The sequence below is a fragment of the Gracilinanus agilis genome, chromosome 5 (genome assembly GCF_016433145.1).
Source record: "Gracilinanus agilis isolate LMUSP501 chromosome 5, AgileGrace, whole genome shotgun sequence".
Classification (NCBI taxonomy): Eukaryota; Metazoa; Chordata; class Mammalia; order Didelphimorphia; family Didelphidae; genus Gracilinanus; species Gracilinanus agilis.
Window position 1 is genome coordinate 212126970 of NC_058134.1, and position 20134 is coordinate 212147103.

A 20134-nucleotide genomic window follows, 5' to 3' on the forward strand; every position below is an offset into this window, starting at 1 on the left:
GATAATTGACTGAAGAAGGGACTGACTAATAGAAAGTTGTAGTTACAGTACACATAAAACTTTGAACTTTTATAAAAATACTTTCCAACAATCCTGTGAGGTTAATAATGCAAGTATTATTATCCACATTTTATAGTACAGAAACACTGAGTTGAAGTGACTTGTCCAGGATCATATAAATAATAACTGTTAATAGTTTGGATTCAAACCCAGGGCTTTGAAACTTACACAAACCAAAACAAGTATATTTATTTGCTTTCCTAAAGCTAGGAAGAGAAGCCAGACAGGTCCTATCATAATCTAGGTGAGAAGATATGGAGATCTGAACTAGGGTGGGTACAGTAATGATAGAGGAAGGGATAGATTAAGCCAATCATCCAACAGGTATTAATTAAGCACAAACTAAGTGCTGTATAATGGCAATAAAATGCAAAAGTGAGATAGGTCCTGACTTCAAGAAGCTTATGCTCTCTCAGGGTGATACAATACATTTTCAGATACTATGGAGGTAAAATTAGAGGGGAAATGTTTTTTTGCAGAGGAGAAAATGAGCTGAGGCATTTTAGTTTGGGGATATCTAGCAGGAAGTTAAAAATCTGGAACTCCAGTTGGGGGAAAATAATTTGTTAGCTCTAGTGTTTGGGGAATAATCTATACAGAAATGGTAGTTGGTGGCTTGGGTATAGATAAATTAATCAAGAAAAAAATTTTCATTCTATAAAAATTCTGTTGTTATTCAGTTGAAATGGTCTTAACAAAGATAGTGGAATGAACTTCCTTCTTCAGCATATTTTGTTGATGAGGAAACTGAGAGAAACAGGTTTAAATGACTTGCCCAGGGACACAGAGCTAGTAAATGTTCTAATTCCAGATTTGAACTCAGCTGAATCTCCCTGACTTCAAATTTAGCACTCTATACACTGTGCCATCTATCTCTCCTTTAATTTTCAGGATTTTTATTTTGGCATTTAAATGGGGACTAAAAATTTTAATTTCATGCCCAATTCATCGGCTTTTTTTATGTAAGCATTTGGAGATATAAATTTTCTCCTAACCACTGCTTTGGCTATATCCCACAAATTTTAGTATGTTGTTAGATTATTGTTATTATCTTTAATGAAATTGATTGTTTCTATTCTTTGTTCTTTGACACACTCATTCCTTAGAAATGAGATTATTTAGCTTCCAATTAAGTTTTAATCTATGCTTCCAAGACCTTTCATTGAATTTAATTTTATTGCATTATGGTCCAAAAATAGTGCATTTAATATTTCTGCTTTTATGCGCTTGGTTGTGAGATTTTTATGCTCTAATACAGAGTTAATTTTTGTGAAGGTGAGATATACAACTGAGAAAAAGTTATATTCCTTTGTATTCCCACTAAATTTTCTCCAGAGGTTGATCATATCTATCTTTTCCAAAATTCTATTAATTTCCTTAATTTCTTTCTTATTGATTTTATGGTTACATTTATCTGCTTGTGAGTGAAGAGAAGCCTTAGACACTTCCCAGCTGTGTAACCTTGGGCAAGTCACTTGACCCCCATTGCCTAGCCCTTACCACTCTTCTGCCTTGGAACTAATACTTGGTTCCAAGATAGGAGGTAAGGGTTTTAAAAAAAAGAATTTGAATTCTTTATCATTATACACACACACACACACACACACACACACACACACACACACGTATATATAGTATTGATATTACTTTATTGTTTATGGTACCTTTTATCAAAATATAGTTTTCCTGATTATCCATTTGAATTAGTTCTATTTTTGTTAGTACTTTCAGATCATGAATCCTCCCTGTGTTTTTATTTTTGTTACTTAAGCTAAAGTATTCCAGTACCTTATTTTTTGTGTCTTTCCATTTCATGTATGTTTCTTGAAAACAATATATTGTTGGACTCTGTTTTCTAATCCATTCTGTTGTCTTCTTGCATTTTATGGGTGAATTCATGCCATCCAAATTCATAGTTATCAATATTAACTGAATTTATCTCTATCCTATTTCCTTACATTTTACTTTCTCCTTTTTTTTAAACCTTGTCACTCCTCAAAAGTCTGTTTAGTTTCTGACCACTGCTTCCCTTAATCTGCCCTCCCTTTTATCACCTACTCTTTTCTCTTATCTCCTTCCCATTCCTACTTCCCTGTTGGGTAAGATAAGTTGCTATATCTAATTCAGTGTGTGTGTGTGTGTGTGTGTGTGTGTGTGTGTGTGTGTGTGAGAATGTATGTATATTCTTCCCTCTTTGGGGTAATTCTGATGAGAGTGAGTTTAAAGCATTATCTGCCACCCCACCCCTCCACTGTAAGCGCTCCTATTTGTCTGCTTCTTTAACGTAAAATAAATTTTCCCATTTTTCCCCCTTTCCCTTTTCTCAATCCCTATTTCTTACCCCCTTCATTATTTTGAAATCATCCCAACATAATCAATTCACACCCATACCCTCTATTTATGTAGACTTCTTTTAAGTGTCCTAATAATGATGAAGTTCTTAGGAATATAAATAGTTCAACACCTCTTAATTAACTATTATGAATTAAAGATGTTTTGGGATGTTCAAGGGAGGGACTGAATAATGAACTCCTAAAAATCAGTCTGCCTGAGGCAATTCAGGTGGCTCCTAGGTATGAGACACAGGCATGGAGACGTATATTACTTTATCGGTTATAATTCTGGCCTAACCAATAAATGTAATATAATCAATAAACATATTCTTCCCCCAAAATCAGTCTAGAGATAATTTTAATTATAACATTTAATTGAATTTTTGTGCCTCCTTTTACAAAACATTTGGCCAATTTTGTTTTTAAGATGTGATTTTCTTCAATATTTTATGCCACTTTTTCCGATCTGTTCATTCTCTTTTCATAATTTACTTATACCACTCTCATTGCCTTCCTCAATTTTCCCCCTACCACTCATCTCTTTCGTTAACTCTTCCAAGAAATTTTTTCTATAATCTATATTTTGCTTTGAGGTTTTGCTTGTAGATTTTTTTCATATTATTGTCTTCCTCTGAGTTTTTGTCTTGATTTTCTCTGTCACAATAGTAATTTTTGGAAAAGGATAGGTTCTTTTTTTGTCCTTTACTCATTTTTCTAGCCTATTTAATGACTCTGAACTTTATGTTAAAGTTAGTATCTGCTCACATAAGTGTGGGGAGGTATTGTCCCAAGCGTTAGCCTTTTTTCACAATTCTGTTTTTAGAGCTAGTTCTGGAGGGGGGCACAGTCTGTTAGTTTTTTGTGGAATGATTCTGGGAGAGGTATGGTCACTTCTCTCATGGTCTTCATTATGATCTTTACCCGGGAAGGGTCCTTGCCTCCTGGTAGCCACAAGAATTAGTGCTCTTTAAGCCTTAGAACTGTAATCGAATCACTTGTTCACTTGTGACTGATCACAGTCACAGGTGCTCCTCTATATCCTAAAAATATGATCTAGAACTTTGTGTGGTCAAAATAGGTATATGATTTACATATAAAGAATGATACCATAACTAAATTAGGGGAACATAGAATAGTTTACCTGGCAGGTCTATGGAGAAGGGAAGAATTTATTACCAAATAAGAGAGAGAAAGCAAAGTAAGAAGTAAAATAAATAATTTTGATTATATTACACTAAAAGGCTTTGATACAAAGAAAACCAATGTAACCAAGATTAGAAAGGAAATAAGAAACTAGGAAAAAACATTTTAGAACAAAATTCTCTTATAAAGGTCTATTTTCTCAAATCTATAGAGAACTAAGTCAAATTTATAAGAATACAAGTCATTCCTCAATTACTAGTTGGTCAAAGGACATAAATAAGCAATTTTCAGATGAAGAAATCAAAGCTATCAATAATCATATGAAAAAATGTTTTAAATCACTCTTGATTAGAGCAATGCAAATTAAAACAACATTGAGGTACTGCCTCATACCTATCAAATTGGCCAACATGATAATTAAGGAAAGTGATAAATGTTGGAGGGAATGTGGGAAAATTGGGACATTAATGCATTGTTGGTGGAGTTGTGAACTGATCTATTCTGGAGACATGGAGATCAATTTCAAACGACACCCAAAGGGCTATAAAACTCTGCATACCCTTTGATCTGGTAACAACACTACTGGTCTGTATCCCAAAGTGATAACAAAAAAGGGGAAAGGACTTGAACAAAAATATTTATAGCAGCTCTTTTTGTTGTGGCAAAGAATTAGAAATTGAGGTGATGTTCATTAATTGATGAATGGCTAAGCAAATTGTGGTACATGTTGGTGATGGAATATCATTGTCCTATAAGAAATGATAAACAGGATGATTTCAGAAAAAGCTGGAAAGGTATGCATGAACCAATGTAGACCAAAATTAGCAGAACCAGGAGAACATTGTACACAGTAACAGTAATACTGTACGATGATCAACTGTGAAAACTTGGCTATTCTCAGCAGTGCAATGATCTGGGACAATCCTGAAAGAATTATGATGGGAAATGCTACCCACCTCCAGAGAAGAACTGTTGGAGTTGGATGGATGTGGATCAAAGTGTACTGTCTTTTATGTCAGTGTATTTATGGTTTTATTTGGGGTTTTGGTTTTGTACAAATGTACTCTTACAACAATGGCCAATATGGAAATTTGTTTTATAATAAAAATGTTAAAGTAAAAACATAAATAAAGTGGCTTTCATTGTAACCTTAGGGAAAAAATTAAGTTTTAAAAATTCTGTGCATGGCATTTCTGAAGCTCTTTTTCAACAGACTTGCCTCCTTAATCACTAAATAAGTGCAAAATGCTCAAAATTATTTCTGGCTGGTGTCAACATCACTAAAAGCAAAGAAAATGCTGATTTTTGAAGCTCATATCAGTAGTGATATTTTAATTCTTTCAGCATTTTGCAAAGATGGCTGTAGAAATGGAGGAACCTGTATTGCTTCCAATGTATGTGCCTGTCCATCAGGTTTCACAGGACATAGCTGTGAAACAGGTAAGAATATAATTTTATTCTATACAAAGTAAATCTTTCCACAAATATATGGTTACTCATAAGAAAAGTAAAAATTCAGTTTTCTAGTAGACTATCAAGAGCATATGGTTACCTTAATAGGAAAATGCTTTTAATGAGATGAGAAGTTTTAGTGAAATATATTCATTAGTCAGTTCCTCCGAAATCATTCTAAGGATATTTATTACTGGTAATTGCAAATAGTAGCACAGTTACATTTTCTAAAAAATGAAATGAATGACAGGGCATCTAGATGACTCAATGGATTTAGAACCAAATCAGATCCAGCCTCAGGTACTTCCTAGCTGTGTGACCCTGGGCAAGTCACTTAACCCCCATTGCCTAGCCCTTACCACTCTTCTGCCTTGGAACTAATATACAGTATTGATTCTAAAATGAATGGTAAGGATTAAAAAAAGATATGAATGAGTATACTAGATCTTCTCACTTCATAATCCCTATTCTACATTCACTATGCAGAGCCCATCTCCTGTAAAATTGTGATGACTCATTGACCATTAGTACAAAGCTTAAACTTAGTGAATACTTAAGGACAATTTCTTAAAGGCGTTGTTTTAACGCAACAAGGCTTACATAGAGTCCTAGAAAGTTTTCTTGTAGAAGTTATCTCAGCTACAATATCCATTTGATTATGATCAAAATCCCTGGATACAATATATTGCCTTCATTTTTCCCTTAGGTGTCATCATCTAATGATAGGAAATAGGGCATAAACCACACCAAATTTGAGCTCATACTTTATGGAAAATTCATAATTGGCTAGTGTTATTCATACTTGGCACTAGTAAAAATGTCATCAGGTTATTGTTAGTACAAACTTAAATTCTTGCTCCATACACATGCTATTTTAATTTTTCTGTGACCCCTTTAAAACTAACTCCAATTTATGTATGAAATAATGAATCTCACTATCACTAAATCCTCTACAGGAAAAGACAATTATTTTCTGATGATCTTCACTCTCTTGGTACAAGTGCTTCTAAGCTTTCCAAGCTAGAATCTCTTTCTAGGATAAAAGGCTTCTTTGCATCTGAAAAGGTCAACATTGATGTGTATTTGAGGCAACTGATAAAAAATCTTTACAAGCTTATTCTCTATTCTTCTGTATTATCTCTGTAACTTCTCTCTCAGAATTTCCATTTAAGTAGGTCAGGTTTTTCTTCATCTCCCACATAGGGGTACTCCTTTAGACTTCTCTCATATTCTCCCCTTTTAAGCTTCTTTTTATGTATTTTCTTCCACCTTTAGAATGTAAACTCATTAAAGGCAGGGATTATGACTTCATATTCACTGCCTAGCACTGACCAACTATTTCATTAAGCAAATGGGTCTAAGGCATTTTATAACTAAAACAATAAAAATATAAATCATCATGGTTACTTTTATTGTATGTTAACCCATTTTCAGGGTTCATTGTTATCACATTTATAAGCTTTGCTAACATACCATATCACTTCTTCTCAGTGGATTATAACTATTGTTTAACCTTTTTTTCTCTGATTTGTTCATGACTAGACATTGATGAATGCTCAGAAGGTTTTGTGCAGTGTGATAATCGTGCTAACTGCATTAATCTGCCTGGTTGGTATCATTGTGAGTGCAGAGATGGCTACCATGACAATGGAATGTTTTCACCAAATGGAGAATCATGTGAAGGTCAGTACCAGAGAAAGAAATAAATACCTAAGACCTCTTATGATTTTATAATGAACATTCTAGTAAAGCTTAGTTTATCATCTCTTTCTCAAGATATAAACCATAGACTATTTTAAACCTAGATGCAATGTGATATTTATTTTTGGCATGTTAAAGCAAAATTTGTACATGCTAATAGAATAATTTAGCATTACCTAGATTAATCAGTCAATGAGCATTTATTAAGAACCTATTATTTGTCAGGCACTGTGCTGAGCATTGAAAATAGGAAAGACAAAATGAAAAAGATGAGGGCTTTAAAAAATAAAAAGGAACTGCATGTAACCACAGATCTCTATTTTATACCATGTATTGTTTTAAGTTGTTCCTAATAATTTATTTTTTCATTTTCAAGCTATTGTTTTTTCAAAAATTTCAGATTGCCTATTAATTACATTATACTTTTTAATATTCATGTTCTGACATTTTGCAATCCACATTCTCTCCCTTCTTTCCCCTTCCCTTTCCCCAGGAAAGTAGGTAATATGATATGGGTTACATATATATATATATATATATATTATCATATAATACACATTTCCTTCTTTGTCATTTTGTGAAAAAAGACATATTTTGCTTACACTAGAGAAAGAATTCACGGAGGAAATAAAATGAAGAGTGGTATGTTTAAATCTGTATTCACACTTGGTCTTCCCTTTCTATGGGATAAATATCATTTTTCATCATGAGTCCCTTGGCTTTGTCCTGGATCCTTGCCTTTTTGATAATAGTTAAGACATTCATAGTTGATCACCATATATTATTGTTGTTACGGTGTAAAATGTTCTCATAGTTCTATTCACTTTGCATCATTTCCCAGGTTTTTTTTTGTGTGTGTGATCATCTTGTTTGTCATTTCTTATGGCACAATGGTATTCCATTACAATCACATGCAATTTGTTCAGCTATTCCCTAATTAATGAACAGTTTTCAGTTCTTTGTCATCATAAACAGAGCTGTTATAAGTATTTTAGAACATATAGGTTCTTTTCTTTTTGGTCTTGATCACCTTAGGAAATAAACTTAATAGTGATATTTCTGGGTCAAAAGATATACACAGTTTTATAACTCCATAATTCCATATTACTCTCTAGAATTATTGTATTAATTCAGAGTTCCACCAACAATGTATTGGTGTCCCCATTTTTCTACCATTTTTCCTCCAACATTTGTCATTTTGTCCTTTTGTCATTTTAGACTATCTAATTGGAGTGAGGTGCATATATGTTTGTAGGTATGTTTTTGTATAGGTGTATACCATGTATTTTTATAAAAACATATAAGTTTATATACATTATATTCAAAATTGTCTTGTTTATGTTGCTTTCTCAAGTTCCTTCTATCACTTTTGTGAGGAAAAAAATCCTCTATTGTATTAAAAAATGTCTTCTATAAGGTTCATTTTTTTGTCCATTATATGAGAATAGTAGAATCATACTCACCCTTGAAGGGCAATTCATTCTTTTGCTATTTGGAATATTGTATTTCATGATTTCCTCTTTTACCAGAAGCTTCCAAATCTTTTTTTCTGGGTGCTTGCAAGCATTTTTTCTTGGACATGGAAAGTAGCTGTTATATTTATGAAACATTCTTTTTTCTCAATTTCTCTCTGAATATCAGAGGATTCTCTTTCTATCTTCTTTCTTTCAATTTTCCTCTGATTCTAATGGATCTAAGAAGCTATCATATATGATTTCTTAAAATATAGTATCCAGGCTTCTTTTTAAAATTTATTTAGAATATTTTCCATGGTTAAATGGTTCATGATTTTTCCCATTCCTCTTCCCTTCCCCCTTCCTGGAGCTGACAAGCAATTCCACTGGGTTATATATGTATCATTGTTCAAAACTTATTTACATGTTATTCATATTTGTAATAGTTATCTCAAATGATGCCTTTTTTATTTTCTTTTTTTAAAATTTGTCTTTATTAAGCAAAAATAAACTTTCTCTTTGGCACTAGTATTCTACTAGGAGGAAAGAACACATATGTAGAAAATTAAATATGAAATATAAGCAAAGTTGTTTTTTCAGAGGTAGCAATAGCTCTGTGAGTAACCCAGATAAGTATTTTTTTTCTTCCAGAGGATGCAATTAAACTTTGAAGGGAGTTGTAAATATCAAAAAGTAGAAGTAATGTAGAAATGCATGCTAGAACTGAGAGAAAATCTATGAGATGGACAGGAAAAGAGATGTTGTATATGGAGAACATATGGAATGTAGAGAACATGAAGGAGAAATGAACCTGGAAAAGAAGAAAGGAACTGCATTGTGAAAGACTTTCCCTCACAAAAGAAACTAAAGGTGTTTTTTGTTTTGTTTTGTTTTGTTTTTTAAGCATAGAAGTAAGAGAGAGACACTAAGAGTTTACTAAGTAGGGAAGGACATGGCCTGGCATCCTTTAGTACTAATTCATGGCAACTAAATGGAACATAGATTGGTGAGGAGAAAAACTGGAGGTTTAGAGAACAAATGGGAGGCTATTTCAGTAGTATAGGTGAGAAAGAACTAAGATATTGGCTGGGTAAATGGAGAGAAATTTATATAAGTTTAAAAGGAATTGACATTGACCACAATCCATACATTAAGCAGGACTGGAGTAAATCCTGTTACTATAGGGAGTCTGTCAAAAAGAAAATCTTAAATTTAAGGACTTTTTTCTGTACTGGTTGGATGTATCTATGGACCTAGTTAACAAAAGACCTCATATGGCTGTAGGAATAGTAGTCTTCCCCAAATCTAATAATACTCCCTTTGAAGAAGTAGCCCAAGTAATAGAAGAAGCTATCTGGTAGATGACAATAACTCAGTAGAAAATCGACTTAGTCATAGATACCAGCCCCCCCTCAAAGCCCTTTAGAAAACAAGTGTTAGAAACAAAATAAAGCTACAATAAGAAATGACCCTTAATGGTAAAAGCTATAAGAAGACTTTAAGTTGGGAGCATAGGGTGAAATATTCAAGAAATGTTTCTTTCCTTCTGACAACATGGAGAATCTCTGAGCAATCATACCTGTTTGTATAAGGGATCTTTTTACTTTTTATTTAATATTTTATTCCATTTTAATTAAGTGCTCTTTGCCTGAACATGTTAAGCATAAATTACATTGGCAAGGAGCTCCTAGGTGTAGAAATGAAAAGGTGCTGACCCAGTCAATGTCTCCAACCTGAGAAGGAACAAAGTGCCCTCGTCATGCAGGGACTTAAGGGGCCAAGCTATTTTCTGAACTTGGCTACCATGCTACAGAAAGTTTTTTTTTACTTGTTTACAACTGGTTTATTCTTTGATTTAATTGATTAATTTAATGCAGAGTCCAGATAAGCTTCACTCATACATAAATGAGGAAACTGAGTCCAGGAAAAAGAAGGCTTTCTTTTTACCCCTAAAAGACACATAGTGACACTCAAGCCTAGAATTTAGGTCTTTTGCCTCTCATTCAGTACTCTGCATAGTATGCAAAAATCTTTCCTGGGCCAGGAAAAGATGGATAACTTTTCCTTTTGATGTTGTTGTTGTTGTTGATGGTATTATTGATGTTGACAATGACATTAATGTTGATGGTGTTGTTGATGTTGATGATGTTGAAGTTGTTGATGACAGTGTTGATGATGATGATGTTGATGATGATGATGATGATGTTGATGATGTTGGTGGTGATGATGTTGTTGATGTTGATGATCATGATGAATATGATGGTTGAATTTGGAGGTTTTCCTTCCATTTGAACCTTTTTGACCCTTCCCATTGTAATGATTAAAATTTTCTTGGAGGGGGCAGCTGGGTAGCTCAGTGGAGTGAGAGTCAGGCCTAGAGACGGGAGGTCCTAGGTTCAAACCCGGCCTCAGCCACTTCCCAGCTGTGTGACCCTGGGCAAGTCACTTGACCCCCATTGCCCACCCTTACCAATCTTCCACCTATGAGACAATACACCGAAGTACAAGGGTTTAAAAAAAATTTTCTTGGAGGCTGTCTCCAACCTCTTTCACTTTTCTAGCTACCCTGATGATAATAACAATTTTAAGAGTTACCAATATCATCTTTTCTTATAGGAATACAAATCATTTGAACTTACTGGGTCCCTTAAATTTCTTTCCCCTTTCTTAATTACATTTTGGTGATTCTCTTGAGTTCTGTGTTTGGGCATCAGATTTTCTCTTTAAGTTGGATCTTATCCTTAGGAATGCTTGAAAGTCTTCTATTTTATTAAATGACCATACTTTCCTCTGCAAGAATATAGTTAATTTTGCTGGGTAGTTGATTCTTTGTTGTAGACCCAGTTCTCTTGCTTTCTGGAATATTATATTCCATGCCTTCTGGTCCTTCAGTGTGAAGCAGCCAGGTCCTGTGTTATTCTAACTGTGGTTCCAGGATATCTGAATGGTTTCTTCTTAGCAGTTTGTAGTATCTTTTCCTTGGTCTGGTAGTTCTTGAATTTGGCTATAACATTCCTGGGAATTGTCAATTGGGGATTAAATGCAGGAGGTGATCTGTGGATTCTTTCAATCTCCACTTTTCCCTCTTGTTCAAGAATGTTAGGGCAGTAGTCTTGGATAATTTCCGGTAGAATCATGTCCAGGCTATTCTTTTGTCATGATTTTCTGGTAGTCCAATAATTCTTAAATTATCTCTTCTGGATCTATTTTCCAGGTCTATAGTTTTATCAGTGAGGTGTTTATATTTTTATCAATTTTTTCCTTCTTTTGATTATAGACCCCTGCTGCCTTGTGAAGTCATTTGCTTCTAGTCATTGGATTCTAATTTTTTAAAGCTAAATTTCATTCCTGGATTTTTAGTCATCCTTCTCCTTCTGCTCTATTTTTCTTTGAAGGTCATCTTCCACTTTCTTTGCCTCATTTTCAAGCTGGTCAGTTCTGGCTTTCAAGACACTATTTTCCTGTTTTAGTTCATGTGCCTCTGTTTCCAGATGACTTATTTTGCTTTTTAAGTTCTTTTCCCAATTGTCTTCAGCCTCTTTTAATTGTTTTTTGAATTGTGTTTTGAGTTCTTCTGAAGCCTGAGTCCAATTTGCTGAAGTTTCTGCATTTTTTCTTGGTATTCCTTGTTCTCCTTTGTCCCATTTGCTTTTTGTTCATTACCTGGATAGAAGCAGTTGATTATCATTTCTTTTTTCTTTTTCTGTTGTTTACTCATATTTTTCCTTCTTTGCCCCCTGTCATTGGCTATAATTTTGCTCCTCTTATTATTTGCTGGATCTGTGGTTTTGGTTATTCTGTCCTGAAGGGCCTTCTTCTCTGCTCTGCTCTCAAATGATTCTTTTTTTTGGTTTTGTTTTGTTTTTTGTTTGTTTGTTTTAAACCCTTAACTTCTGTGTATTGGCTCTTAGGTGGAAAAGTGGTAAGGGTGGGCAATGGGGGTCAAGTGACTTGCCCAGGGTCACACAGCTGAGAAGCGTCTAAGGTCAGATTTGAACCTAGGACCTCCCATCTCTAGGCCTGACTCTCAATCCACTGAGCTACCCAGCTGCCCCCTCTCAAATGATTCTTAAACCCTCTCTCCTTAACCTGTTTTTCAGGCCAGTTGTTTTTGATAGCTTATATTTTCTGTCATTGTTCAGTCTTTTGATTTTGTTCTATTTCCTCTCCAATAGAGTCATTGGTTTCTATTTAATCTATTCCAGGTTTCAAGTCCATCCAAGTAAAGTTTACTAGTCTTCTATGCTATTTATTTCATTTTAATTTTCTTTTTTTCCCATTTTTTCTCTTCCAGTTGATTAATGTTATTAATGTGTTTGCTTCTTGGTTATATACACATTCCCAAATATTTCCCTCTGTTCTTCTCCTCCCTGCATTAGAGAAGGCATCATTTGCCAAAAAATATATGCCTTTGTATTTGTATTTATCAGTTCTTTCTAAAGAAGTGGATATTCCCAAGTTATTCTTCAAATATTAATTACATAGTTCTAAATAATGTTCTCTTCGTTCTACTTTTTTCACTTTTCATAATTTAATAAAGGTCTTTTCATGTTTTTTAAAAATTTACCTGCTCATCATTTCTTTTGACACAATAGTATTCCTTCACAATAATATGTCACAACTTGTTCAGACATTCTCTAATTGATGGGCATTCCTTTCCAGTTCTTTGGTACCACAAAAAGAGCTTCTAGAAATATTTTGGAACACATATGTTCTTTTCCTTTTTGAACCTAGGTTTAAGGGTATACTTTCTGGACATAACTTCTTCTAACTTTGTGAACATAAATTCCAGATTGTTCTCCAAAATGGTTGGATCAGTTCGCAGTTCCACCAACAGTGTATTAGTGTCCTCATTTTTTCAACATCTTTATTTTCCTTCTAATTCTTCCTTCTTGCCTTCCTTCATATCTTCCTTCCTTCCTATCTTCCTTCCTTCCCTTTATTTTTCTTGGCTTTTTTTTCAACATGGCTATTATGGAAATATTTTGCATGATTTCCCATGAATAATGGTTATTATGTTGCTTACCATCTCAACAGTTTGGGAATAGGCTAAAAAAAGAGAGGAGAATTTGGAACTCCAAATTTTAAAAAATATATGTTGAATTTTAAAAAGGTTAACTCCAAAATAAAAAGGAAAGAAAAAAATTCCATCATGTACTTAAAACACAGTTTGGTACTAGGGACTAGTACATTAACTAGAATATCTGAACAATTTAAAATTTTCATTTAGTGAAGAACACTGTACACAGTAACAGCAATATTTTATAATGAACTGTGAATGACCTAGTTATTCTCAGCAATACAGTGATCCAAGACAGTCTCAGAGATTCATGATGAAAAATGCCATCTGTGTTCTGCCTTCAGAGAAAGAACTGATGAAGTCTGAATGCAGATCAAAACTCTCTTTCCTCTCTCCTTTCTGCTCTCTCTTTCCTTCCTTCCCTTTCCTCCTCCTCTTTCCTCCTCTTCCAGAAAATAATTGGAAATGTGGAATATGGGAAAATATTTTACATGTATATATGTATGTATTTATGTATGTATGTATATATATATACATATATATATATATATCAGATTGTTTGCTATCTCAAAGAAGAGAGAAGGGTAGGAGGAACTGAGGGAAGGAGGGATTGAGGGAAAGAGGGAGAGAATCTGGAAATCAACATTTTTTTTCAAATGACTGTTGAAAATTTTTCTTACATGTTATTGGGAAAAAATAAAATATTTTTTAAAATGTCATTTGGTAGGAGCTTTCCATAATAAACAGGGCTAAAAATGTCCCCCCCCCTCACACAAAGAGAAGTGTTTCCCAGCCTTTATACCCCTTAGATTAATAGAATAAGTACTTTTAAAATTCTAAAGGTTTACCCTGTTAACCAAAATTTGTGTCTTTACCTGATAGATCTTTACAAGATTTCCTCTGAAATATGAAAAGTAATCTCAAAAGTATTGACATTGCTTATTTAAACCAGGATTTAACATGAGACTTATAATCACAAAGTAGAAATTAATTTACAACTGAATGTTTTATGGCTGGAGAATACTTACATTGGTTGTAGTAGGTATTAAAAGCTTGTTTCTTTTTTTTTTATCTCATCTATAGACATTGATGAATGTGGTACTGGGAGACACAGCTGTGCCAATGATACTATTTGCTTTAACCTGGATGGTGGTTATGATTGCCGGTGCCCTCATGGAAAAAACTGCACAGGGGATTGTATTCACAATGAAAAAGTTAAACACAGTGGTCAGATTTGGGTGTTAGATAATGACCGATGTTCCGTGTGTTCATGTCAGGTTGGTATAGACTAAACTATTGATCATTCTTATGTCTCCTTTCTTAGGAAGAATTACATAATAATGAAGCCAGAGAAAGGAAGTTAGTTTAGGCAGTACTAGTGAAAAGGAAGTGATCTTTATAATTTAAAATATTTTATTTATATATTTTACATCACAGTTATTTCTGAGTATATCCCTCCATTCCCCTACTCAGCAAGCCTCCCCTTGTACCAAAGAGAGAAAAAAGAGAGAGAAATGACAGCTTCTGGAATATACCATACTCAGAGTCCTTCACTCCTGCAACGAAGGGAGAGATACGTTTCTCAACTTGTCTCCAAGGCCAATCTTGGTTATTATAATCTCACAAATTAGGTTTGAATTTTTTTCCACTTACGTTGTACATTCCATTGTGTTTATCATTTTGTTGGCTTTGCTTACTTCATATCTCATTCTTTAAAACTATATAAGTCTTGAAGGCGGCTAGGTGGTGGCTCATTGGATTGAGAACCAGGACAAGAGACAAGAGGTCCTGGGTTAAAATTTGTCTTCAGTCACTTCCAAGCTGTTCTAGCTGGGCAAGTCACTTAACCCCCATTGCCTAACCCATACCCTATCTCTGCCTTGGAACCAATGCACAGGATTGATTCTAAGATGGAAGGTAACAGTTTAAAAAAAACATATAAGTCATTCCTTGCTTCTCTGAAACCATCATGTTTGCCATTTCTAACAAATAATATTCTGTTACATTCATGTACTTTAATTTGTCTGGTCTTTTCTCCATTAATGAATTGAGTCTGTTAGTTAATGAACTTGTTTCCAGTTTTTTGCTATCATAAAAAGTGTTACCATGAACATTTTAGGGAATTTCCTTTCTTTTTTTGACCTTTGTGGGATATACATCTAACAGTGGGATTTGTGGTCAAATGGCTAAGTTATTTTAGTAACTTCTTCTTGCCCTATAATTCCAAATCACTCTCAAGAATAGTTAAATCATCTAGGTATGCAGGTATACCTAGAGAATCCAAGAAAATCAACTAAAAAGCTACTAGAAATAATCAATAACTTTAGCAAAGTTGCAGGATACAAAATAAACCCTCATAAATCATCAGCATTCCTATATGTTTCCAACAAAACCCAGAAGCAAGAGTTAGAAAGAGAAACTCCATTTAATATCCCTCTAGATAATGTAAAATACCTGGGAATCTACTTGCCAAGACAAATTCAGGAATTTATTATATAAACATAACTACAAAACACTCTTCACACAAATAAAACTAGATCTAAGCAATTGAAAAAACATCAATTGCTCATGGGTAGGATGAGCAAATATAATAAAAATGAGAATCCTGCCTAAATTAATTTACTTATTCAGTGCTATACCTATTAAACTACCAAAACACTATTTTATAGAATTAGAAAAAATTATTACAAGAAGAACAAAAGATCAAGAATATTAGGGAACTAATGAAAAAAAAATTGAAGGATGGAGGCCTAGCATTACCAGGTCTCAAACTATACTATAAAGCAGTGATCATCAAAACAATATGATACTGGCCTAGAGATAGAAGCGTGGATCAATGGAATAGACTTGGGGTAAATGAAAGTAGCAAGATAACATTCAATAAAACCAAAGATACCAGCTTTTGGGACAAGAACCCACTATTTGACAAAAACTGTTGGGAGAATTGGAAAACAGTATGGGAGAAATTAGGCTTAGCTCAACATCTTACACCCTATAGCGACTTAGAGTGAGTAAATGACTCAAATATAAAGAGGGAAATCATAAATAAATTAGATGAACATTGAACAGTATACCTGTCAGATCAATGGGAAAGGAAGGAATTTAAGACCAAGCAAGAGATAAAGAACACTACAAAATGTAAAATGAATAATTTTGATTATATTAAATTAAAAAGTTTCTATATAAAAAATTAATGCAACCAAAATTAGAGGGGAAGCAACAAATCGGGAAAAATTTGATAACAAAAACTTGTGACAAAGGTCTCATTTCTCAAGGAATTTTATTTATTATTTAAATTTATAAGGAGCTATATCAATTGTACAAAAATCAAGCCATTGCCCAAATGACAAATGGCCAAGGGACATGAATAGGCAGTTTTCATATGCAGAAATCAGAACTATCAATAAGTACATGAAAAAGTGTTCTAAATATCATAATTAGAGAAATGCAAATTAAAACAACTCTGAGGTACTACTTCACACCTAGCAGATTGACTAATATAACAGTAAAGGAAAATAACAAATATTGGAGGGGATGTGACAAAATCAGGACACTAATGCATTGCTGGGAGAGTTGTGAATTAATCCATCCATTCTGGAAGGTAATATGGAATTATGTGCAAAGGGCTTTAAAAGAATGTATACACTTTGATCCAGCAATACCACTACTAGGTTTGTACCCCAAAGAGATAATAAGGAAAAAGACTTGTACAAAAATATTCATAGCCACACTCTTTGTGGTAGTAAAAAAACTAGAAAATGAAGGATTGTCCCTTGATTGGGCAATGGCTGAACAAATTGTGATATATGATGGTGATGAAATACTATTGTGCTATAAGGATTGATGATCTGGGGGATTTCTATGTGAGCTGGGAAAACCTCAATGAACCAGAATGAAATGAACAGAACCAGGAGAATGTTGTACACAGAAAGTAAAACATTGTGGAACAATCCAATGTGATGGACTTTGCTACTAGTAGCATTGCAACAAGACAAGACATTTCCCGAAGGACTTATGTAAAAGAATGCTAACCACATTGAGAGAAAGAACTTTGGGAGTAGAAATGCAAAAGAAAAACATATGACATCACTTATCACATGTATATGTGAGTATGTGATTTGGGGTTTAAGCTTTAAAAACATCACTCTATAGAAAAAATGAATAATATGTAAATAGGTATCAAGGGACAATATTTGTACAACCCTGTGGAATTGCTTGTCGGTTCTGGGAGGGATAGGGAAGAGGTGGGGAAAGAAAATGAAAGAAAAAAAAGAATAGTTAAGTCAATTCATATTTCTGGCCATTTTGCATTAATGTGCCTCTCCTTATAAAGGACCTCCAACAACTGTGTATTAGTGATCATGGCTTTGCAAAGCCTTTTCAACATCCATCAACAATTCCCACCTTTTCCAATTAGCTGTGGGGCAAAATGAGATGTTTTGATTTACATTTTTATCATTAGTGTTTTGACTTCACCTTTCATCTGAACATTAATTTTTTAATTATTGTTAATGGGTCATATCCTTTGGTCACCTATCTAGTTAAAAATGTCTTTGTCTTATATAATTGTGTTAAATTTCTTATATTTGGTTACACTCTTTTTTTTAATTTTTAGAAGGTATAAATTGCAAATTTTTTTCTACTGACCAGTGGCATTATTATAAAAAGTACTTAATGTTAGCTACTGGTAATAGGAAATTGCATCTGTTTACAGAAAAATAGGCATAGTGGATAGAATACTAGACATGGAGTCAGGAAGACATCTTCTATGAGTTCAAATCTGGGCTCAAACTCTTTCTAGCTATGCTTCTTTTGGCAAATCATTTAGCCCTGTTTGCCTTAGTTTCCTCACCTATAAAATGTGCTACAGAAGGAAATGGCAAATCACCCCAGTATCTTTACCAAGAAAACCCAAATGGGATCAGGAAGAGTCGGATTTGACTGAAACAATTGAACAACAACAGAAAAGCAAACAGGCTTAAATATTTTGAAAGTCTCCTACCTAAAAGAAACTGATTAATTACCAAAAACTGAAACTTTACCTGGTACTAAAATAGAAATCACCAACATTATAGGGAATACATTTAATTTAGTTGTAAATAAGATGATAGTTTATAACTACTAAAGAAGTTTCTCTGCTTTTGATAAATTTTTATGCAAGCTACATAAATAGAACTTTTTCAGAACTATTGTAACAATGAATATCTAGGCAAAATCAGAGAACTTCAATTTATTCTGAATCTTATTATTGCAGAGCACTTTAACTGCCAAATTAACCCTCAAGTGGCCTTCTTTATGGCATTTTTCAAAATGAGAACCATAAAGGCTCCTTCTATAACTACTGTTTCTTATGATGACAGAATGGATTTGTCATGTGTCGTCGGATGGTCTGTGACTGTGAGAATCCTACCGTTGATCTCTTTTGCTGCCCAGAATGTGACCTCAGGGTCACCAGTCAATGTCTCCACCAAAATGGGGAAATTTTGTACAATAGTGGGGACACTTGGGTGCAGAATTGCCAACAGTGCCGATGTTTGGTAAGTTTGACCAAGTGAAATGGATGATCCTATATCCCAGACATTTTATTTTCTGTCTGAGAACTCTTTTCACTGTAAACTATAACTTTTAGTCTTAGAGAGTTTCCTGAAACTCATAACTAGTAAATATCAAGGAAAATATTTGAATTCAGTTCTTGCATGTGTATAAATATGAGTATGTACGTCTTCTTGACTACCAGAGCTTTATAACCTCTGAAAGCAACACATTCTAGGGAAGAGGGGACAGCCTAGAAAATATTGTCAGAGGTTCACTGCTGCTGGCATTGTGAAGCAGATCAATGAATTCTAAAAGTCTAGATGTTCTCTGCATCTCAGACCTTGGACAGCTTGGCAACATGATCCCAGCCCACAAAATTCCCTAGGGAAACACATAACAAGTATACCCCAAGAAACACAGGAAAAGATAACTAGATAATAGGACAGAGTCATAGGCTTGGAAGTCCTGGTAATGATCATCTAGACCAATGCCCTTTTATTTTTATAGAAAACGAAAATCAAGCCAAAAGAGATTTCTAAATCCAAATTCCAAAAATTTCTACAAGTCCCAAAAGGGACTTGCAAGGTCAAAGAAATGATACAGAACTACAATTCTACCTCAAGTCCCGTGACTCAAGTTCAACACCAAACCCAACATTCACGTTGCTCTACTGTGTCAAAGTCCTACCAGTCCTGCTTTTCCTCCTCTGCCATCATACATTTCGATACCAACAGGCAAGGGTCCAATGCCAATGGTGAAAGCCTTACTTTTCTCTTCTTTATGTGCTACTTGAAGGAAGACTATTCCAAAAGAAGCCAGTACAGTCTTCTGAACAAATGACTGTTTCCATAGATAATTTGCTACACAATATCTGAAAAGTTGTAGTGCAGCTTTAAGCTATTAAAGTTAAAAGTGTATGTATTAATCTTATTAAAGGTTAAAACTGCATTGTCTATTTTGACACCATGTATTAACTCAAAGGATATAGGAGAGTATATATTTGCCTTCCCTAATCTTAAAAGAGAAGATAATAATTTCTTTGGTTACCCTACATTTGTGTTGGCGAATCTATGGCAACATGGACCAGAGGATCTTCTCTCCTTCCCCTCTCCACATGCACCTGAAGACATTTTTCACATCACCCACCCCTCTGCCTAGCAGCCCAATGGGAGCACTTCCTCCCTCCCCTGTTTGGGATAAGGGGGCAGCTCATATGTGTGTGAGAGTCACCATTTGGGCATTTGGTCACTAAAAGGTTCACCATCACTGTCCTGGGTAATAATATGATTAAAGTCTTCTCTAAAAGAGTTCCCCAAAACATCTATAACTAGAACTTAAGTTGCATAAACAAAATTATAAAATTTTTTCCTAGGTCACATGTTTTTAATCCATTTCTGTTAATCATGCTTAAATTTTCTTAAACATTTGTTTGTTTT

The 20134-nt window shown here is 34.1% G+C and overlaps 1 protein-coding gene across 1 annotated transcript in view; it reads left to right on the forward strand.

The window, feature by feature from the left end:
• Window positions 1–20134, forward strand: part of NELL2 (neural EGFL like 2) — a 127553-nt gene that overhangs the window by 96789 nt on the left and 10630 nt on the right. The window contains exons 15-18 of the mRNA XM_044677797.1: window positions 4881–4976; window positions 6531–6671; window positions 14247–14440; window positions 18524–18700. Of these exons, the coding sequence (XP_044533732.1) occupies window positions 4881–4976; window positions 6531–6671; window positions 14247–14440; window positions 18524–18700 (608 nt within the window). The remainder of the gene's footprint in view (window positions 1–4880; window positions 4977–6530; window positions 6672–14246; window positions 14441–18523; window positions 18701–20134) is intronic.